General features: G+C 43.6%; 1 protein-coding gene across 1 annotated transcript in view; it reads right to left on the bottom strand.

Annotated features, from left to right (window-relative positions):
* Positions 1-265: 265 nt before the first annotated feature.
* Positions 266-23,764, bottom strand: part of MREG (melanoregulin) — a 56,701-nt gene continuing 33,202 nt past the window's right edge. Inside the window, exons 3-5 of the mRNA XM_039233091.1 lie at positions 4,262-4,352; positions 2,862-3,025; positions 266-1,877 (exon numbers count right to left, since the gene is read on the bottom strand). Of these exons, the coding sequence (XP_039089022.1) occupies positions 1,743-1,877; positions 2,862-3,025; positions 4,262-4,352 (390 nt within the window). The 3' untranslated portion in view covers positions 266-1,742. The remainder of the gene's footprint in view (positions 1,878-2,861; positions 3,026-4,261; positions 4,353-23,764) is intronic.

The following is a 23,764-nucleotide window of genomic DNA, read 5'->3' as shown; positions in this document are numbered from 1 at the left end:
TTCATGGAACTATTAACACATATCCAACTGAAAAGTAAATGGAAAAGACTTTTTAATTCCTTGCAAGGAAAACTTCCTGGATAACTCTGCTTTTTTTATAATCAGATACATTCTCATCCTTAGTCATTCATTACCAAAAACAAAGACAATGGTGACAATTTATTCTTCATAGATGAAAACATCTCATCAAAAAAGGCATAAAGACAAAACACAAATTATGAGGACAGAAATGAAAACAATACAATTTTCAAAGATTTTTGCTCATTTTTGTTTTTATTTGTTCATTTCACTGTTTATGTGTTTATCACACAAGAGCCTACAGAAGTGAGGGAAATTATCTGCAGGCTCATTTTAAACAATACAAGAGAAAGATTAAGCATTAAATATAAAAAATAAAACTTCTGGCTTACTTACTAAACTAGAAAGAATCTTCTTGAAACAGGTCAGTTAAACTGGTCTGCAATGCATTAATAAATGGAGAATGTGTGTCTCCTCTAAGAAATATTTCAAACATTGTATACACTACCAAAAGAGCTAGTCAGAAAGTCTTCAAGTCACAATCCCTTGGACAGACTAAATTCAAGTTCCTTTTCACCTAAAGTTAGAAGAGCAAAGTCTGTGAAAGTAAAAATATTGCTATTGTTCTCAGCAATCTATGGCTAAATCCTATAGGGTCTGAAAGTCTTTTCAATAACAGGAACTATGATTTCCTGGCAAGCTCCTTGCTTACGTGGCAAGTAACTTTTGAGGCTGGACTTCTCAGTCTGTGACTAGAAGCAAGCTGTATTGGCAGCACTATCCATCTGGGAAATCCTCATCCAAATGGAAGAAAGTACAGCAATGACCTTATGTGCAGTACTGCCTGCAGACGCAGAGAGACAAGTCCATGTTAGAGGTCACTGGGCAGGTGCAACTTGAAGCCAAGAAGCCAGAAACAGATTAAAGAGAAGAGAAGGAAGTGGAGGTCAAACGTTCCAGTGTACAGATGCTATTCCAGATAAAATATCGAGGGCTTGTGGTCTAGAAATGGATGATATGCAAAAATGAGGTAACCAGGTATTGCTAACGTTGAGAATTTAAGACGTGTGTCCCACAACTGAAGACAGAGCTGAGACGCTCTGCCTGGGATTGATCTATTTGGAACTCCCTTCTGAGGAGCAGTCTTAGATATTTCTATTATTTACTGTATCTAAACCTCTGAATAATCATAACTTATATTCAAAATGATGCCTCTGACACCTCCAAGGTTCTGGAGGATCTTCCAAATCAGAGAAAGGTCACATAATGCCTGGCATTATTTTAGCGTTAGCCTATGTTATATAAGTTATTTAAAATTCAGTAATCCATATTTGGGTTCAATGATGGCTCTGTCAATCTTACTGTTTTTTAAACTAGAGCACCCCGTTCTCCCAAGAGGCTTAGCAACAACAGCTTATTGTACAACCAAAACCAAAATGGGGACAGTGGACTCTTGAAATCTAATCACCCATGAGGAAATATCACCTTCACTAACTCCCTGATGCAAGATCACCAGGCTGTTTCACTGCAACTCAGACTCTCCTGACAGTAGCATCCCCATGAAGACCAGATATCCAAACCCTTAGTTTTTTTATAGGACTTAGGCTCATTTTTCCCCTAACTAGCCCTCCACTTGCTTCTAGTCTCCTGTATGCATTTGTCCGACTTGGGCTGGCTGCTGAGAGCCCATGGAGGAATCCCAATTCTGCCTCCCAGCCTCTCCTTTAGGGACTTGGAAATGGAAGGTAGTGCAGTTCTTTCTGGCCATCTGCCAGACTTCGGACCCCAGGCTTCTTGGGGTAAGTTCGACTGGCAATTTTAAAGAACTCTTCTGCTGCATCAAGAGCAATAAGACGGTCCTGCCAAAGATTTAAAAATACAAATGTTGTCAAGATGGGAACAAAGCCACGTTGATGGGAAAACCAATGTAAACACGACCCTACCCACCTTAGAAATTATCATGAGTGAGCAAAACACATCTTAAATTTTTCTCAACGAATTTAGAGATGTCCCCTCACCCTTTGCTTACATTATCCAAGAAACACTCTACATTCTTAAAGCCCCTCCAAACCCTTTGTTAATCTTAGGCTTTGTAAACAATGTTTCTCACATTTCTTTGACCTACAAATGGTTCAGAAAGCTGCCTATGTAGCAGAACTGGCTGGGTACAGACTCTTGAGCCATAACCGAGCCTCAATACGTCTGGGTGCAAGCCAGAAATCTGAACATGCAAAGCCCTTCCTGTGGTTCTGATGCGGCTAGACCCTGGAAGGCAGTTCACGAGATGCCAGCCACATCTGCCGTCTCAAACTGGGTATTGCTGGCACTGCCAGAATGAGAAGTATATGGAATAATAGAAAAGTAAACATTTAAGGCAAAATTAGGGCACATTAAAAAAAATCACATCCACTTGGGGCACCTGGGTGACTCAGTCAGTTAAGCATCCGACTTCAGCCTAGGTCATGATCTCACAGTTTGTGAGTTTGAGCCCCACATAGGGCTCTGTGCTGACAGAACCTGGAGCCTGCTTTGGATTCTGTGTCTCCCTCTCTCTCTCTATGCCCCTTCCCAACTCACACTCTGTCTTTCTCTCTCAAAAATAAACATTAAAAAAATTTTTTTTAATCACATCCACTTAGGATGTGGGTGACTCACTCAGTTGAGGATCTGACTCTTCATTTTGGCTCAGGTCATGATCTCATGGTTCAGTCCCTGGGATCAAGCCCCAAGTCACGCTCCATGCTGACAGCTGAATCCCTGCTTAGGACTCTCTCTGCCCCTTTCCAGCTCACATTCTCTCTCTCTCTCAAAATAAATAAACATAAAAAAATATATCCACTTACCACAACAAAGAGATATCTCTCTGAAAGCTCCCAACTTGCTGGGAAAATACTGGTTTCCTCAGCCAGTCTTAACAATATCTCCCGAGCTTTCCTTGTGTTTTTGGAATCACTGATGGTGCTGAGTTTCGTCACTGACAGCAAAGAGTCTGCTTCTTTTTGAAAACCTGTGGGGAAAAAAGCAGTCACAAGAAATGGCGGTCCTGCAGGAGATTAAGAAGGACCCAAATGTGGATTCTGAACGAACAGCAGGAGTCAGAGACCTGACTCTCCATGTGCTGCTTCCCAGGTCAATGTGATCGGCAGGGTCTTTAATTAAAGCTCATTTGATATTTCTTCTTGTTTAATTTTCTTCCTTAGCTTTTCCCTCAGAGTCAAGCCTCAGCTTCCTTGCTGCCCCCCCCCACCCCCTTTTTGGGAGGTTGAAATCCTCCCTCCTAGTCCCTACTCTGCACCTACCTACCTTCACAGTTCGGGAGCTACAAAGTGGCCTCTGCTTCTCCAAGTCCTGATTCCCTTCCCGGGGCAATAGGGTTGCCTGGTTAAAATTACTTACCCAAAATATGAAAGAGTCAGAGATTTATACCTGCCTGGAGTAACTCACATTATAAAAAGGAGACAATTACGTCCCAATAACATTGGGTAAGTAAAGAGGCCAGAGGTCCATCCCATCCCACTATATCCCAATAAAGCAATAGAGTGAGCAGTTGGGCACACCATGTTTGAAAAGTTATGATGCTAAAGTGTCATGGTCTCTTTCAAGGCAGAAGGATAATGGACTTCAAAACTGATAAATTCACTTTTTCTTTTTTAAAGTTTACTTATTTATTTTGAGGACAGGGAGGTAGAGAGAGATATATGTTTACTGGATCACGACCCTGGAAAAATTAAGAAAAATCAATACCCAATATCTGCTCTGATGCCACAGGTGTTTATCCGAACTCAGATGCTTTTCTACCCTTTAGTTCTTCTGGACTGAGTTTTGTTGTCTCTCCTACAAGCAATATTTTTTCCAACTTGCCTCGTCTTAAAAAGCTACTACTAATTGGCCAACTGTGCTCATCTAATTCAATGACATATTCTAATCGAATCATGATCATAATCTAATGCCAAAAACATTCAGTGGTAGCGTCCACACAATGCCTCTGCCCTATGCTACTCCATACTGAGGATAGATGGAGTAATGCATGGCAAACTATGTCCTCGGGACGTGGGCTGGTGGTAACAGAAATATTAGATGCTTATGTTTAAGGACACAAGAAGGACAGGATTGGGAAAACAATCAGTGCACAGTAGCTTCTGTCAGTCAGTTACGATATGCCTTTTACAAAAACCATGCAGAAGCGCAGAGGAAGGATCACCACTAGTTATTTGTACCATGTCATAATCACTTCCGGACTCACCTAAATCTTCTAAAATGCGTTTCCATCTATTCCTCACTTCCCTTCGAATCTGTCGCAGGGTGTAGATATCATAGTTGAGTTTTTGCCACTCCTGTAGGAAAATAAAAATTGAGTGTTATTTTTACCCTTTGGCCTACACTGCCATCTAATCCCCACAGGTATGCTGTGACACGTGGTTCCCCTCTTCACTAATCATCAAAATCTTTCTTATTTTCCTTTAATTTTTTTAAGTTTATTTATTTTGAGAAAGAGACAGAGAGAGCAACAAGGGGAGGGGCAGAGAGAGAGAATCCCAAGCAGGCTGACAGCGTGGAGCCCAACATGGGGCTCAAACGCACAAACTTTGTACATGAACAAACTGAGGCCCAAAGAGGTTAACTGGGGAATCCAATACCATCCAGTTAACTGCTACCAGAATTGGTACTGGAATCCAGGTCTGACTCCAAAGTTCATGAGAAAAACGACACATATAAAGAATTTATTTCTTCTTTTATTATCAGAATAAAGGAGACCTGGGGATTCCAGGCTTCTTGTTTCCCAGCCAATGTTTTTTTCACCATATCTCAGCATCGCTCTCTTTTACTTATATTCTATGATGGGGTGAATCTTTCAAGCATTCAGCAGAATGATTAAAAAGCTCCCATTCTGAAAACTTCCATCTTATGGGCAGTAGGCCAGCAGGTTGGTCCCAAAACAGAATCTGAATCTTTCAGGAGTATTACAATCTTTACTAAGCTATGTGTTTCTTTTAAATGTCATGAAAATTTATTTTTAAAGAGCCTTATCTATACAGAACAGTCATTTTATAGAGTATTCTTTTTCCTTTTAGCAAAAACACCCACCACACAGCTATTCTAATCACAGCTTAAAAGAGCATCATTCTGGGGCGCCTGGGTGGCTCAGTCAGTTAAGCATCCGACTTCGGCTCAGGTCATGATCTCATGGTTCATGGATTCGAGCCCCACGTCGGGCTCTGTGCTGACAGCTAGCTCAGAGCCTGGAGCCTACTTTCGATTCTGTGTCTCCCTCTCTCTCTGACCCTCCCCTGCTCACGCTGTCTTTGTCTCCCTCAGAAATAAATTAAAAAATTTTTAAAAAGAGCATCATTCTTAATGCTCCATTTAAGACTCAAGATATTCTGATTCATCTAACTGCACATGTTTCAGTGATGCCACCATTTCTCTATCAAGTTCCCTTTAAGGTTGGCCTTGCTCATTGCTCATCAACTTTCATGACTGGTTAAGATAAATCAATTTAACTACCATTCCCAAATACTTATAGATACCACTTTGAAGAAGAAAAGCCAGCAAAATAAAGAGTGTTTTGATCTTGTATCTAAGGTTATGCCATCAAAAGGGCATAAGATTTCAGCTGTCCCCTACTAGAAACAGTAAGGGGTGAATTTGAATACTCTTTCCTGGTCCCTTTTTTTTTTTTTTTTTTTTTAACCAAAGGAGTGTATGTCTATGTGGACATGAGGGTGTGGCAACTGGGGTCAGGGATAAAGTCTGTGATCCTGGAAGGAAGCTAGGTTAACAGGGTCATCTCAGACACATGCCACCCTGACCTCACCTGTAGCATCATGTTAAAGCACGTGATAGATATAATCCCCTACAGAGTAGAGTGTATAAGTCGTCGGGGAGAAAACTCAAGTATTGTCATTTTCATGGGATGGGCCTCAGTGTACCAAAGTGGCCGTTCTGTGTATAGCACCTTGGAAAAGAACATGGGTTCTGGAGCCATACTGCCCAAGTTTGGGTCCCAGCTCCATTATTTATTAACAGCCCGACTTTGGGCAAATTCATAACCACGTCTTGTGGCCTTGTGTGCAAAAGAAGGACACTAATGCTACCTACACCTCACAGGCTTATACTGAGGATCAAATGTGTTCAATGCAAACCCTGAAAGTGGGGTCTGGTGCACATTCTCTCCAAATCTGCATTGACACAATTAAGAAACAGCCTCTGAGACTCAGGATGATTCTATTGTGAGGACCAAGGACACACACGTTACACTGTATGCTATCTCATTTGTGAGGACACCTCCAGAAGAAAAATTTCTCTGCTCTTAGCATCAGGTCCAGCTTTACTTTCCCTGAAAATTGTTTCATCATTCTGGATATTGTGAATTTTATAACTGGTCAGTCTCCACTAGGTGAAAATACAGAGTCCTTTCACGGAAAATTGATAGGATTTCAAAAGCATTTTTGAATGACTGAAATTTCAGGCTATTCTTTATGTCTTTATTCGTGTTTTTTTTCTTTTTTTTTTCTTTCTCTTTTTCTGGTTTGTGCTCTCTCGCTGTCCTTTCATGTGAGTTGCTTAGGTTCTTTTTGATAGAAAGAAGACTGTAAATAAATAAAATATTAAACAGAGCAGCGTCACACTGATTCTCAATGAAACGGACCCTCCTTCAATGGAAAATGATCAGATTCTCAGTCACACTTGGTTAGCAAGACCCCACATGATCAATCCACAGAGAAATTGGCTCACGTGCTCACCCAACCTCGAATTATGTATCAAACCACTAGGTGGCTTCATTAACTTGTGATTCAAGGTCTCGGAGAAGTTTTCTTAGCTACTTAGGCTGATGCCTCAGAACTGTTTCCTCAACTCAATGTAGTCAAATCTTTGTTTTCAGAGACCCAACATCACTGAGTTGTCCAAGCTTCAGACTTTTTTTTTAACTTGTCTCTTCTTGCTGTCCATCAGCTATTTTGCTATTCCTAAATGTCACCACTGAATGTCACACAAATTCATTCTATTTCAGTGTCTGTTACTCTGATAAGTGTTTTATGGAAAAGCAACACTACGACATTGAAATATCTGCTAAGGAAGGATCCACTCATGATGCATGAACTGACTGGTGCATGGTAGGTGCTTGTTAAGATTAATGGAACGAAACCATGCATTTCATATATCCGTATTATTACTGTCTTCTTTTGACAGAACACTCATGGATAATCACGTATGAAAGTGTCTGGAAATTCTGTGCAAAATTTAAAGTTCTAAAATCAGTAGAAGCATGGATAGGTTTTTAACTAATAATTGGCTTTTGATAAAATAAATGATAAGAGAGGAATTTGAATTTGAATTTGTCTTTAACATATGACCCCAGGGGCGCCTGGGCAGCTCAGTCTGATAAGCATCCAACTCTTGATTTCAGCTCAATTCATTATTCAAGATTCATGGAATTGAGCCCCACATGGGGCTCCCTGCTGGCAGATCAGAGCCTGCCTGCTTGGGATTCTCTCTCTCTCCCTCTCTCTCTCTCTCTCTCTGTCCCTCCCCTACTCATAATCTTTTTTTCTCTCTCTTTCTCTCTCAAAATAAATAATTTAGTTTCTCCATCTCTTTCTCTCTCTCTTTTTGTCTCTGTCTCTTGTCTCTGTTTCTCTCATTGCAAAGGAAGCAGAAAAAGTGGGGAAACAGCTGTCAGTAGTATTTGAATCAATCATGATCTACCCACTGGGGCTGGCCCCTTGCTTCCCAAACAAGGAAGCAAAGTGTGATATGAACACTGGGGCAGCAAATATGTATGCAACTAATATGCCTGCCACAAACAGATACTTGATGTTTGCTTCCCTAACATCTATTTTCTCCTTCTATCAGTCTGCCACATTCACTCAGATTTTCCCTTGGAGAAGAGTTACATTCAAAGTGGGCACTGGCTAACTTAAGCCAATACACTCAACTTTGGCTGTAAATTAGAATCATCCAGGGAGCATTTTAAAATACCAGTGCATGAGATCTCCCAGGCTGATGAAATCAGAATCCTTTAAAGGGGTGCCAGGTTTGAAATCCAATAAGTTAAGCCAATCAGCATACCTCCAACGGGGCAGGGATGGGCCCATAACCCAGCTCAGCGAAGGAGATGCAGCTAAATCTATGAGGCTTCTGGGAACAACCAGGGGAGATGTTCTCTCTTCCCCTGGACAACTTGGTAGGACGGTACAAAACTTAGAACTGCTCCCATCACTTTGACCACCCTGAAAAGAGTCAGTCTAAGGAAGAAGTCAACTCTCAGAGGAGGACAAAGATGAAAGAATCACAGAGAGATAGAATCTCGGGACATCTGGGCCTCAGGATCTGATCTCATCTCAAGACAGTCTTACTTCCGGAACTCTCTGTTATCCAAAACAATTCCAGGGGCGCCTGGGTGGCTCAGCCACTTAAGCATCTGACTCTTGATTTCAGCACAGGTCATGATCTCATGGTTCTTGAGTTCAAGCCTTGAATCAGGCTCCATACTGACTGTGCAGAGCCTGCTTGGGATTCTCTCTCTCCCTCCCTCTCTGCCCCTCCCCCAACCTCAAAATAATTAAATAAACTTAAAATAATTCCACTTAGGAGTTCTTTCTCTAGTCCTTGTATCTGGAAGATCCATGTTACAAGCACACTCATGAGTACATAAACAAAAAGGAAACTGTAATTACTGCACAAAATATTAGTCTCATACTTTCCTACCTCTTGCTCCTGGGGGGAAACATTTAGTATATAGACCTATTTAGCTGTGGGAGAATACGACTCACAGAGAATGCAGTGTTAGTGGCTCAATATTTCTGTCCCAGAAATGACTCCGGCAAGACAGAGCTATGATAGCAGTCAGTCTTTCTCTGTATCCAGGGATTGCTGTATCGTGCCTCCCCTCAATTTTGTCCATCGGAGCACTGCTTCTCACTCTGGCAAGACTGTTCTCATAAAGCAAGGAGGACGTGGCTTGTATCTAGTTGGCTAATTTCTTCCAAAGATCGATGGAAAGGGGTCCAAACTACCATTGGCTAAGCCACTCAACTCCTTTGCTTACAAAAACATGTTGAATCTTTCTGGCTGGATCTAATGATCAGCACAAAGTTAACTCTTGATTCCTAATAACTTTCAGTCAAAACCCATTTACCATCTGACACCAGGCATTGGGATATCTTGGTTTTTGTCCTTCTTGGATGGTCAAAAACCATCTTCAGAAAAAGATGCTCAAACCCAGGCTTAAATCCGCTTCATTGTCTTCATTCCATATCCCCAGATCAGATCATCACAAACTGAACTTTAAGAAATGGTCCTTATTACTTCTGATCTGCATAAAAACCCAGCCAAGAAGGTCCTTCCCAAATTTTGCATGAGTTACATTGCTTTCCCCATGCTCAACTTGCCAGTAGCAGTAAAGCCAGAAATTAAATCTAATTCCAAGTTCCATATACCCTTTATTTAAAAAAGGAAATAGAAGGGCACCTGGGTGGCTCAGTAGGTTGAGCTTCTGACTCTTGATTTCAGCTCAGGTCATGGTCTTAGGGTTCACAGTTCGTGGGATCGAGCCCCGCATCAGGCTCTGCACTGCCAGCATGAAGCCTGCTTGGGATTCTCTCTCTCCCCTTCTCTCTCTGCCCCTCCCCAACTTGTGCTCACTCACTCTCTCAAAATAAATAAACACATATTTTTTTAAAAACTAAGAAAATAAATAAAAAAAAATTAAAAAGAATAACTAGTTACTGTTGCTACCCCAATACAGCTTCTTTTTCCTTGTATATTTACTGTTTGCTTATTTAGGTTAGGTAATAAATACATTTGTATGATCCATAAATGTAATAAAGTAATAGAGGCTCCACCCCCTAGCCATCAGTGTCCTTTCTACAAATAATAAGTATTAACAATTTCTCCTGCACCCTTCAATTTTCCCCCCCATAAATGGTGCCTACTATATCCTGTACTTTTCACTTAATATATTTTGACAATAATTCTGTATCAGAATACAAGGTTCCAAATTGTTCTTTAACTTGACTTTTCGACCATCTGGTATAGACAAACACAAAATTATAATAAGCACACATATTTGCTTTACAGAAAATGAGTCCTTAAAAATTCACAATATTCTGTAATGCTGTACTGCATTAATCCAAGTACTGATCAAAAGGAAGTGATAATCTCTGTATTCCGCACAGAACAACTGGGGAAAATGCCCAAAGAGGCATTTTATCAAACAGTGGCACATCCAGGAGGAGAGTAACCAAGACGAGATGAGGTGAGGTGCTTGGAAACCAAGTCATGTGGCCTGGCTGACAGATCTGCAAACTAGAGGGTTTGCGGAATATGTGGTAGCATCCTTCAAGTTAAGCAGTTGCTGTAAGGAAGAAGGATTCCTTTTCTCTACATCTTTCCTCTACACTCAAAATGCAGGACTAAAACTAACAGGTAGAAGCCCCAAGAAGGAAGATCAAAATAAGAAGGAACTTTCTATTCAGAATGAAGTCTTCATAAGGGAATGGGCCCTTCATCACAGACTTAGGAAATATACCACCAGTGACCCTTGAACAGCTCAGGGATTAGGGGTGCCGACCTCCTGAGGAGGTCATGTATCACTTTGATTCCCCCCAAATTGAGCTACTAATAGTTTCCTATTGACTGGAAGCCTTACTGATAATATAAACCATCAATTAACACATACTTTGCATGTTATATGTATTATATAATGTATTCTTATAATAAAGGAAGCTGGAAAAAAAAGAAAACATTATTAAAATAAAGAGAAGAAAATAAATTTACAGTACTGCACTGCTATATCAACTGAAAAAACCCAAAAGGATTTGAAGGCATTTATAAAAAAACAGAGGTAGATAGATAGATAGGTAGGTAGGCAGGTAGGTAGGTAGATAGATATCACGTTTATAGAGTACTTACTTCTTCCCAGGCACTGCTCTAACTCTTCACATGGTTTCCTCAGGTAATTCTCATAACATGTGTTCCTCTGGGCACCAGATATTATAACATCTCAAGAATGAGGAAACTGAGGTAACATGCTAGTTAGTGTTATGCTAGTAAGTGAAACCTGGGACTTCACATCCTGGCTTGTGGCTGGCTGTAGGGCCAATGCACTTAGCCACTGTCCCCACTACCTTCTAAAACAGGAAGGGAAGGGCTGGGTGGCAAGGTGGGAAGGGAGGAAAGGAAGTGGAAGAAGAGAACAAAAGAACAGCTGATTAGAGAAGAAACCAACCTGAAGCCACAGCAGCTGTGCCTGAGGAGGAACCAAGAAAGCACAATTGAAGTCTTGGGAGAGAACTTTCTACAAAGTTTTCCCAGGCTCTGGCCAAGAGGGCTACGAAACCCAAGAACGTCCTCTATAAGGGTCAGCTTACTGGAACTTAATGCTCTGGTCTTTCCTTTGGGGACTTCAATTCTGTCTCCTATTCTGAGAAAAGGTGGAAAGGACCTCAACACCCTCCACTTTTCCCCACCCTCTCTTTCTACACTCCCTGCTCTCCCCCTCATTCTCATGTCCTCTCTGAGGAGGGAGACAAAGGCAAAATCGTTCCCTCGGAGGAGCAGGGAGGTGAGTGGTGAGGGGTAGCCCAAGCTGCAAAGGTCTGAGATCCTAAGCACCAAGGAAAAAAGGTCAATATTTTGGCCTGCACGGTGTCTGCAACTGAGAGCCGTGACACTCCCCATGCTTTTCTGAAACTATGCTTCAGGCTCCAAGACTGAGGAAAACCCTGAGTTTCTCTGAGTTTCTCGGACTCACCAGAGGTACTTCCTTTGCTCCTCTCCCTTGCTGCCCCACCTCTCAGTCTGAAAGGAAGCCGGCCATGTTATCCTCCCTTCCTTGGAAAAGTCCCTGGAGAGCCCGCGGCCCTCTTCTGCCGCACTTGCAGGGTTACAGGGCTACAGGGGTGGCTGATTCAGAGCCCCAGCCACGTCCCCCCCAGAGCTCACATGACAGACAGCTGGTTCAACATGCTCATGTGATGGGCTTCCTCCTCCCAGAATTAGTCAGCAGGCAGCTTTAAACAGACACCCAAAAGCTTGATCTCATATGCCACATCCAAGGAAAAGGATTTTAGAAGGAACTGGTTCACTCTTCTTAAAAGGACACCTGGGTCACTGACGCAAGTAGTCTCTCTACCCCCCTGATTCCTCAAGCTCCATCTCATTCCCCAGGCCTCCCCCCACTGCCAGACAGCTTCCCCCGGGGGAACCTTCTACTTGCTGCTGTCACTTCCTCGTCCTCCACCCACTCACCAGCCCCGGAGTAGTGGGCCCCCTTCAGATTCGTTACCCACAGAAAGTGCTAAGGTGCTTTTCCCATTTTGGGCATCTCATTAGTGACCAGTCAGGGGCAGCTCGTGTCCCCTCCTGTGGCCTTCACCCTACCTAAAGCATGGATTCCTGATGGCCATCCCCTCGTAACGCATCTCCAGAGAACAGGAAGAAGGAATGCGCCCCTGTGAAGCACCCCCTTGGTACAGGAGGCACGGACTCCTCCACCAGCCTCCATCCTGATACTGTCAAAGGTCCGGTATCTCCCTGGAGTCTGCGGGTCCGAGATTCAGGGTCCGCTGTGTCTGGTGTGCATCCTCCAGCTGATCTCGCCGCCCCCTCTCCCTTTCCTTGGCAGCCTCTTCTTCTTCCTTTGCCTCTTCCTCTCTTGTCATCCTGCCCCAAGGCTCTGCCTTGGACCTTCTTCTCTTCTCCATCTTCCCGGATGATCACCCCCCAGCGCCTCAGCTCTGTGGGTCACTCCCAATCTCCTACGCTTTCCCCAATCCCAAGCCTCAGCTTCGGGTCTCCACTGGCCTCCTTTTCTCAGGCTGTCTCTCTACAGAAACAACGGGACTCCCTGCCAGCCTCCCGGAGCCAGTCCCCTCCCTTCCAGATGCCAAGCCTCATTTCCTGCTGCCCACTGCCCTTCAGTCCAGGCCTCCCAGTGGAAACCAGTCATCTGGTCCTGCTGATCTGCCCTCTGCCACACTATTCCCACCGTGTCAGCCTTAACTAGCCTGCACAGCTGCAAACCCACTGGACCCTCTGCTTCCAGGAGCTAATGTCTCCCGACCAGCTGTCTTCCTAAAGGTGCTGTTGGGTCATGTCTCTGCTGGAAAGCTTCAGTGGGGCCCCACCACTTCCTGAATAAAGCTGCAATCCAGAGCAGCCTCGCCATGCTCTGACTATCCAGTCTCATTCAGCCATGTCCACCCCCCCCCCCACGCATGAGCCCCTGCCACACGGGACCACCAGTCTATTCTTGAGCACGCCTTGAACCTGTGTGCCTTTGACCATGTTCATTCACCTGCTGTTTCGAGAGCCATCTAAATCCTATTCACTCTTCAAGGTCCGGCTCAAATACCACCGCCTTCAGAAGCCTTCGCCGTTCTTACCAATTGAAAGTAACTGTTTTATCTTTTGAAATTTCTCAACCCGTTTATGAAAACTGTCGTAGAGATATTTATGCTATAGACATCGGTATACAGGTATGTGCAATGTCCCCCTTGCTGCTAGATTGGAGGGTCCTTGGGTACAGGAACCTGGATTCATCCATATCTTACACAATTTTCTGTGCACAGCAGCGCCTCGCAGGCTGCTGAGTTCAAACAAATATGACAAATCACATAAAAGCTGAATTCTGCCAGTGACTCGGTGCCTATTTTGATCTAGAAACTGACACTAAATCTTATCAGAAAAAGTCACTTGGACTCTCATCCATGCTGTTTTTGGACAAAGCTGCTTTATATAATCAATCTATGTTGATTTCCCTATTTTTGGAAAATGATAAATTCGAGAAAGGTGGAATTAAACAAAATAATCCATTCACCTCTTCCACTCTGTGCCTGATCAAGCATTTGATATTTGAAAAGTTCTTTTCTAGTATGTCTCTTTACATGATAATGGCTGTTGGGGCTGCGCCCCAGGGGCAGGTACCTCCCAGGCACCCCCCAGGGATGGCTACATCATCATCAAGTCCAGTGAGAGAGTTTTATGGATCCCTTTCTAGACACATGTTAAGTGAGGCTCTGAGAGTTTAAGTAGCTCAGCTGAGATCTCATAGCTCTTAGGAGGAGAATCTAATATTTAAACTCAAGTCTGTCTGTCTCTATAACCCATGCTCCTCCTGGTATCCTACACTGCCATTCAATTAGGCCCAAATCTAGCACACTATATTGTCCTTTCCTGTCACCAGTGTGGAAACTGGGACACAAAGAGAGAAATGGAACATAACGTGCAGAGACTTCCATTCCAAACGTGGCTTCTGGCAACAGCCACCCAAGTCCGGGATGCAGACAGGCCCCCTCTTCTGTTCCCTGGCTACCCCTTGTCAACACACTCCTCACTGCCCTGTAGTCAGAGGAAAGACCATGCAACTGGATCCCAGGACAAGGGGCCAACTCAGAAGACCTGGGCAGGAAGGGGGGGCCACGGTCGATTATACAGAGGAGCTTCCTTTAAACACAGCTGGTTCTGGACAGTGTCAAGGCCACCTACCCAGGAGGGGCATCCTCTTTCAGGACTATAAAAGCCTATTTTCTCCATCTGCCAGACATGGTGTGTAAGTGAGAAAGATAGGATTGTATTTCACTGTTCCTAGACAGCCAGGCCAGTCATTAGCCCTCTGCCTCCACCGCGGCCCAAATGGCACAGGATCAAATGACAGAGCAGAGAAACTCAGCATAAGAGAGGATAAACAACAGATGATATGAACCTTGGAGGAGGGGGTAGTAAGGAGGGTGGCCAAGGAGGGCTCAGGGACATGGCACTTAGGGCCTTGGGGGCTCTAGGGTCTGGAGGGCCCTCCAACTGCTCCCAACTCCCAACAATGGCTGGTTTTATCGCTTCAGCCTGGACATCTCAGCAGTCTGGAGCACTCACTCCAGGAAAGGTCTATCTGTTTGTAGCTAGAGTCTATGGAAATGAGCCTTTTCAGCTAGGTAGGTCAGGCATCCATGCTATGATCTCTCACCAAGTTTGATCAGGTCCACCTCTTCAGTGACAGAAAAACAAACCTCTGGGTTTGTTACAGATTTGCATCTAGGTCTCCTCCCTACTGACCTTCCAGAGCTATCTACTTGCCCTTCTTCTGAATCCCAGGGAAAGCTGGGCCTCAGCGGGGTTCCCAATACTGCCAGTCTAGGAGCAGCCTGCTGTGCTGACCACTAGGCCCTGAGGCCCCACCTCAGATGCTCTGATACTTAAAAAATAGTAAAGCAAACCTTTTCTAAGGTCTGGCAGTTTGGGCAGCCTGACTTTATAAACCACTCAAAACCCTAATACCCATCCTGGAGTTACTGCTTGGAGCACCTTGGAAAGGGACATCCTTACCCTGGTTGCTAATGCTGTCCCATTGCAATGCTCATGTGTTTTGACCCAGAACTAAAACTAGAATTTTGACCTAGAACAAGCCAAACATAAATGCCAAGCAACGCCTTTCCAACTCTCCCTGTTTATTTTTATGCCGCAGCTCTGCTGGAGTTCTGGAATCAGACTGATTTGCAGCCAGAGGCCCCTGACCTAATTCTTTATCTGGTTTTAACCAGATTAAGCCAAAGGCTCACTCACAGCTCCTGCTGCCAAAGTCAGCCAGCAAAGCCATGGAATGAACTGGACTCCTGAGCAATGAGATTTCAAGTCAATTTTGCCTAATGTCGGGGGGTTCCAGCCCACTTCCGGCTTCAGAGTTAGGAGAAGGGCCAAACTCCGGATGTGATTTGGCTGATGCTGCTGGTGGGAAGAATCAGGGTCTGGAGTTCGCATGTGACACTGTTATTCCTAATCAGCCAGCTGGACCCAGCTCAGGGTTCTGCTGCTCCCGTCACTGCAGGGGAGACAATTAGTTGCTGTCCCTAAAAGCAAAGGATAATGAGTGGACTTCAATTTCTGGCAGGGCAGAAATAACCAATTCATGCAATGACGTAAAGCATGTACCCTTGAGGAAGGCTGCTTCATCCAAGGACAGAGGCAAGTTTAAATTTAAGGATGGGTTGTCTGAATCCAGAGTCTAGAAGACATGCGAGATCTAGCTACCCTTCAGCATCCAGCCCTGTGCTGTCCAATTTGGCAGCCAGAAGCCATGCATAGGTCGTAAGCACTCTGAAAGTGGCCAGTCTGCTCCTTTTATTGCTAAGGAGTCTTTTCAGTTTATCAAAGTGCTTTCCACCCATAATCTCAGTTCACTGATATCTACAGCTACACAAATGTCCTACTACAAATGTCCTACAAATGTCCAAGACAACAGAAAAGTATATCATTTGACTAAACAAAAACCCAAAACTTTTACACAGCAAGGAAAGAAAATAATAATACAGAGGTAAGCAACATGCTGGGGAAAGTGCTTGATACAAATAGCTAGGGGTTGACATAAGAAAAATCACACTAGTGAACACAGAGACTTCAAGAGAGAATTCACAGAAGGATCAATCAAGAGTAACATCTGCTCTCTAAGAATTCTCAGTACAACAGTGAATTTGGTGTTGCTGCTGTCGCCTGGCTAAATTATCTATTAAAAATAAAGCTAGAATCCCTAAGGCTGAGAAAGGTGTGATGAAAGGGGCTCTTTCATTAAAATTGAGAGTTACAGGAGCTCCGGGGTGGCTTAGTCCGTTGAGCATCCAACCTCAGCTCAGGTCATGATCTCGCGGGTTCTTGAGTTCAAGCCCCATGTCAGGCTCTGTGCTGACAGCTCAGAGCCTGGAGCCTGCTTTGGATACTGTCTCTCTCTCTGCCCATCCCCCACTCGCATTCTGTCTCTTTCTCAAAAATAAATAAACATTAAAAACATTTTTTTAATTGAAAGATAAAATTGATGTCATTTTTTCACAAACAGTGACAACTATTTGGCAATATGTTTCAAAATGTATAAAAATGGGTAAAATATTTAACCAAGAATTGCAGTTACAAGAGTCTGTCCTAAGGAAATAATCTCAAATACAAAAAATATCAATGTAAATAATGCTCATGAAAGCACTAATTGGAAATGAAAAAAGGTAAAGACAAAAGACCTAAGATACATGAGTCATCAATGTTAAGGCAGAATATTTATTTATCATAATGTGTATTTTTGAGACAATTATATACATAATATATATTGTACATTTGCATATATACATGCACATATATGTGTATTGTATAAATATATGTGTGTATAGTATATATACATGTGTGTTTGTGTGTGTGTATATATATACACATATATATTGTTGTCTCAAAAACAGAAGAAAAATGCAATAAAATAGTATACTAATATTTATCTCAGAGAAAATTATGTATAGGTGATTTTTTTCTCCTGTGCTTTCCAAATTTTCCACAATGGTTACATACTTCTTTTATAATCAGAACAGAAACTTTAAAATACCTAAGGAAGATTATTTTTACAGCTTCCTTTGTTAAGTCCATCTAATTCTACTTACTTCAAAAATGAAAAACTCTAGTTACGGGTACTATTCTCATTTGAATTTATTTAGAGAAGTATTTACTATGTTCTGTATGGCAACTCACAGACCCTACTCAACTCATATGACCTCAATGACTTCTGTCAAATTGAAAGTCCTGTGGATAAATTTGCAAGTTCCTGTGTGTATGTGTGTATTGCGGTATTTAGCTGAAAACACAGTTGCTTCTGCGGGGCATTTACTCTGCATTTTCCAAGATCTCTGCCAGCTTTCAAGAGGATGAGAGAGACAGAAAGCAGGGGACAGAGTGAGGACAAGGGCAAGTATGATGACAAAGGAGCCCCAGCAGAGTTGAGATTGTCTGGGAGTGGCAGGCAGCGTGAGGAGCCAGGGAGCAGAGAAATCAGGAAGTTATAATTTGCTTTTTTAGAAAGCAAAAGCAAATGCAAAATTTTCTCATTTCTTTTTTTTCAACCCAAATACTTCTTACTGTAGAGGTACCTTTTTATAATTTTTCTTCCTGTATACCTTATCACAAGGGACCCTACAAATAATTTCTTTATTTGAAAGCTGTCAGTTTGTTTATTTCTCCCTGGCACTGAAACTTACCAGTCCTTTTCGTCTTCATGCCCTCCAGAAGGAAGGGGTTAAAGCAGCTGGCCAGTGATCTGTTCACTCAATTGTGTGTGTGTGTGTGTGTGTGTGTGTGTATGTGTGTGTGTGTTGGGGGAGGGGTAAGTCCCCTAAGAAAAAGAAAAAAAGACTAGTGACCCTGGTAGGTGACCCTAAGTTCCTTATCAACTGAACCTCCTGGTTACTAGAGGTATGATAACCACTAGACGGAAGAAACTATCTACAGAATGCCTTTAGCAGGATATCTCTGGCCAAAGCATTTCTTAGACCCAAGACACCCAATATCTTTGGGATACGGCTCCCTGGAACCATATGCTACCAAATAATGAAGGGGTATAAAATGGAGCCCTTTTGCAATTTAAGTGCTTTCCACTATGTGAGGTAACCCAGTGAACCTTATATACACTCATCTAGTATTCTGAGTCAGAGGTACATGTCCTGTGGGGGAAGGGCATCCTAGGGTGACTTTCTCAATGAACTAGAACCCTCTGTGTTCCATCTGATCCTCTGGATTGCCTATGTCTTTGAAAGTATTAGCAAACCTTGATACTGGCTGGGTAAGATCTATGATCCGTGTGGCTCTGATTTGACAATCTATGTTTTGCTCACCCCACCCCTCCCCCATCACTTGACTCCAAAGTTCTAATTTCTCCATATTTTCACTGTATACTCTAGACCTCTAAGTTATTGATTTCCTTTTTAAGAACTGGAACTGCAAACTAAACCACTGCCCTGATCACACCAACCACATCTCCAGTATATTACACCCCATGAACATAACCCAAGTCATACTGACCCTTTCACAAGAGGAAAAAGATGCTTACTCCCCCTGTCACCTGTCAATGACAACACAGCCCCAGCCACACCTAGGAATTGTTATTCCAGTCCACGTCTTATACAACTTTTTTCCTTACAACTCCAGCCTCCCATTCACCGCCGTCCTCTTACTACCCTCCAACCTTCAGCTGGGCCTCCATGGCTGGCTCCCCAACTCAAGCATTCGGCTACTCTGACAAAGCCTCATGTGTGATGTGATGCCACAGCCTGAGGGCAAAATAATCACTCAGGCAGAAGCAGCCCTGTAACTGCCTGGAAACAGAATGGTTAATGCTTCTGTTTATAATTATCCCGGTCTTTACTGCCTATTACAGACCCAGGGATGACCCATGCCAAGCCAATGAGTAAGCTGCCTTGTGAATCCTGAACTCGGCTGCCATTTCCGGTTGCCAAAACCTTGCCTTCTTCATATCTGCGTGGTTCGTCATCAGCATGGCAGGCTTACGCTAAGTCGGGCAAAGCCTGTAACACAACTCCTTGCAGTGGAAATCAGAACGGTAAGGGAAAACAGTGGTGTGCCACCAATCCACTACACGTTCAACATGTTTGGAAATCACAGTACATTTCTTAACATTTTGACTAATCTTACAAGATAGGTCATTGTAGAGTCATTTTCAAAAGGAAAAGAAAATCATCAGTAAATGAAAAGTGTCTTGTACCCATAACCAAAAAGGCTAGAAGAGTCTCTCTGTTTCTAAAGAGGATCTCTTGCTAAGTTTCCCAAAGCAGGGCAGGGTGGGGGATGTCACAGGAAGCCTTCCTCAAGGGAGCTTGTTATGCGTCCTTTTTGTATGAAAAATTAAATCCACACAGGGGTGCCTGCCTGGGGGGCTCAGTCAGTTAAACCTGACTTTGGCTCAGGTCATGATCTCAGGGTCATGAGTTCCAGCCCCATGCTGTGATTCTCTCTCCCTCTCTCTCCCTCTCACCTGCTCTCTCATTCCCTTTCTTTCTCAAAAATAAATAAATAAACTTTTAAAAAAAGCAAAATTAAATTCACACAATCATTTGAGCAAAGCCTACTGAGTGCTCAAACCAAAGGCATAGCTTGCATGATCTCAGGGCAGACAGTAAGTGTTTTAGGGTTTACGAGACATGAGGCCTCTGCCACAACTAAAGCCACTTTGTCGCTGTAGCCCTAAAGCAGCCAAAGACAACATGCAAACAAATGTACATATTTGTGTTCTGATAAAACTGGATTTGGCAAAACAAAACAAAACACCTGGATTTGACCTGTGAGCGCTGCCGTTGGCCCAGAACGTAGAGGAAAATGTGGCATGGAGAATCAAATCGGCCCATTCTACTCTGTGAAATGTCCAACCCCCTCGGGTTATGATCTCGTGGTTCATAAGTTCAAGCCCCACGTTGGGCTCTGTTCTGGCAGCATGGAGCCTGCCTGGGATTTTCTCACTCCCTCTTTCTCTTTGTCTGTCCTTCCCTCCTCCCAAAAAATAAATTAAAAAAAAACTTAAAAAAAGAAAAGAAAAGAAAAGAAATGTCCAACCCCCCTTGCAAGCATGTATCTTGCTCAAAGGACATGAATGAAGTCTAGCTCCTTAAGATGCAGGAGTGCAGGAAGGCAACACTTGATGTTTCTTGAGTTAAAAGCCACATCACTGCTCCACAGTCACAGGCCTTTAAATATGGGGATTTTGAGATCCTGTCCTCCATACCTGCCTCTGGTAGATGAAGAAAGAACTGGCCCAGAGAGGTTGTGTGGTCTGCCAGAGGTCACACACACAGCAAATTAGCAATACAGTCAGGAGACAGAGTTGGGCCTGAACCCCAGGAACACTTTCTGTAGTGCCATGCCCCTCTTCATGCCCTGTGAAATGAGCATCTGCTTTCCTTTTTCACAACCACTGCCAGAGCCCCCGGGCTGACAGGGGGAGGTCATTGAGCTCTCAAATTTGTTCCGGCAGGAGAGTCTTTTTTCCAAATGGTAGCTTACATAGAACTCTGCCTGGTCAGAGCTCGTGGGGCACCTTGAAGGGATTGTAAGGATCAAGAAAACCAAGTAAAGACCAAGTAAAAAAGGAAAGACCTTTCCACACTAGGACGGAGGGATGGCAAGTACAGTGACTGTCATGAAGGGCAGGTTCAAATGTGACTATATTTTGCCTGCTGCCCTCTCTGTACTTTCCATTTCTTTTTTTTTTTTTTTTAATGTTTTATTTATTTCTGAGAGTGAGCAGCATGAGCGGGGCGGGGGGGGGGGTGGGCACAGAGAGAGAGAGGGAGATACAGAATCTGAAGCAGGCTCCAGGCTCTGAGCCAGCTGTCAGCACAGAGCCCAACGCAGGGGTCGAACCCACGAAACATAAGATCATGACCTGAGCCAAAGTCAGACGCTCAACCAACTGAGCCACCCAGGTGCCCCTGTACTTCCCATTTCTAGCACTCTCTCCACTACTCTTCAGTCCTGCCCAGATGCCCAGGGCCAAACGCAGCAGTGTCCCTCTCTCCCAACCTCCCCCCTCCATATCCTCAGTCCCATTCCTTTGAAAAAGTAATCTGTGCTGATCGATTAATGATATTAATGACCTGCAAGTTAATTTTTGCTAAGATGTAAAGCAATCAGTCTCTGATAAGAATTAATGTATTATTGCTTCCAGAGATCAGATTTGAGGTTTTTTTATTTATTTATTTATTTTGAGAGACGGAGACATCACAAGCAGGGGAGGGGCAGAAAGAGAGGAGAGAGCAGAATCCCAAGCAGGCTTGTTAGAGCAGAGACTGATGTGGAGCTTGAACCAACAAATCATGAGATCATGACCTGAGTCAAAGTTGGACACTCAACTGACTAAGCCACCCAGGCGTCCCCAGATTTGAGTTTTAAAGGGTTTTTGTAGTAGCATAACACAGTGTTTTTGAAATCATGTCGAGTGACTTTTCCCAAGATGCCTAGGCAGCGGCAGGGGGGTTGCCTGCCTGAAATGAGGAAATCTTCACCCAGAACGTCTTAAGTTTATCAGTTTTCTGGTAGATTTCATGGCGGGGAGGGCCTGGTGGGGAAGAGTTCCAACTCTATTTTAAGAAGTTTAAAAACCACAGACAGACACCAAAGCATTGACCCATGGTCAAGTTCTCAGCCTTGAGGCCAACACAGAAGCTATTCTAAAGGCGTCAAGAATTGTGAGGCATCTGAGATATGACTCCCTTACAAAGTGATGAGTTCTCTTGCCACAGTTTCATGAGTGGCATGAGATATGGCAAAAACCCCACTAGACTCCTGGTAAGTGACAAAGGACCCAGCAGTAACGGGCCAGCACTTTTTATGGTGGTTTCTCTGAGGTCCAGTTCCAAAGCAGTAATGGGAAGGGGGTCAAATAATCCATGTACACACAGTAGTCTTTAGTACAGGAAAGGAGCCCTGCACTGAGGGAAGCTGAATCTTTTATTTTATTATTTTTTAATGTTAATTTATCTTTGAGAGAGAGAGACAGAGCGTGAGTGTGGGAGGGGCAAAGAGAGGAGACACAGAATAGGAAGCAGGCTCCAGGCTCCGAGTGTCAGCACAGAGCCTGACACCAGGCTCGAACTCACACCGCAAGATCATGACCTGAGCCGAAGTTGGACGCCCAACCAACTGAGACACCCAGGCTCCCCCTGAATCTTTTATAATGAACAGTAAGCCTGCCTGCCCTTTGCTCCAGAGAGACAACTACCCACATCTCTCAGGGCTGTTCACTATGTAAACACCCTTGAAAGAACAGTCTGGAACGAAAGGCAGGCAGTGTCTCCACTCACAACACGTGCACAGATCAAGAGACCCACAGAGAATTCTCTTGCAACATTGAAAGCCAGGCTTGCTCAGGATTCCCAAGGAATGTGAGCTTCCCAGATTGGGAATAACAGGTCCATAGGGAAAGAACAAATCTTGCGCAAGGCAAATAAGCAGTTTTTACTTGTTTAATAAGAAAATTCTCCCCCTTCCTCTTAGAATAAAATTCAAAGTCCTCGCCATAGCCCAGTGGGCATTCCTGGTCCGGTTCTTGCGGGCTTCCCAGTGGCCCACCGCAGAGTCCTTTCCCTGTGTCCCTCTGCTGCAGCCACAGGGGCCTCACTGTCCCTGGAATGCACCACGCTCCTTCCCGCCTCCAAACCTTAGTGTCCACCATCCCTCTGCCTGGAATATTCTCCATGAGGCTCTCTCCCTCACCTCATTCAGGCCTCCCCTCCCCCACCCAGAATCACTTTCTGTCTCCTCAGATCATCTTCTCTTTCTTCAAAGTGCTCATCGCAACCTACTTTGTGTGTACCTGTGGTCAGTCTTCCCTCGGTACAATGTGAGCTGCCTGAGGGCAGACCCTTTGTTCACTGCTATGCCCAGCGAGTCTACATCTGAGCAGCAAAAGAAACAACTATTTGTAACCCTAGCAATGGCGTACCTACCATTTTGGGTTGAATTGTATATCCTCCTCCAAATTCCTATATTGGAGTCCTAACCCCTAATACCTCAGACTGTGATCTATTTGGAGACTGTGTCTTTAGAGAGGTAATCAAGTTAAAATAAGGTCGATGGTAAACCCGACAGACTCCACCAGAAGCCTACTAGAACTGATCCAAGAATTCAGCCAAGTTGCAGGGTACAAAATCAATGTACAGAAATCGGTTGTATTTTTATACACCAACAATGAAGCAACAGAAAGAGAAATCAAGAAACTGATCCCATTCACAATTGCACAAAAAACCATAAAATGCCTTGGAATAAACCTAACCAAGGATACAAGAGATCTGTATGATGAAAACTATAGAAAACTTATGAAGGAAATTGAAGAAGACACAAAGAAATGGAAAAACATTCCATGCTCATGGATAGGAAGAATAAATATAGTTAAGATGTCATTACTACCTAAAGCACTCTACACATTCAATGCAATTCC

The sequence above is a fragment of the Hyaena hyaena genome, unplaced genomic scaffold (genome assembly GCF_003009895.1).
Source record: "Hyaena hyaena isolate Hyena2069 unplaced genomic scaffold, ASM300989v1 scaffold_71, whole genome shotgun sequence".
Lineage (NCBI taxonomy): Eukaryota > Metazoa > Chordata > Mammalia > Carnivora > Hyaenidae > Hyaena > Hyaena hyaena.
Note: the sequence above shows the minus strand (reverse complement) of the source record. Positions and strands in the feature narration are given on the sequence as shown.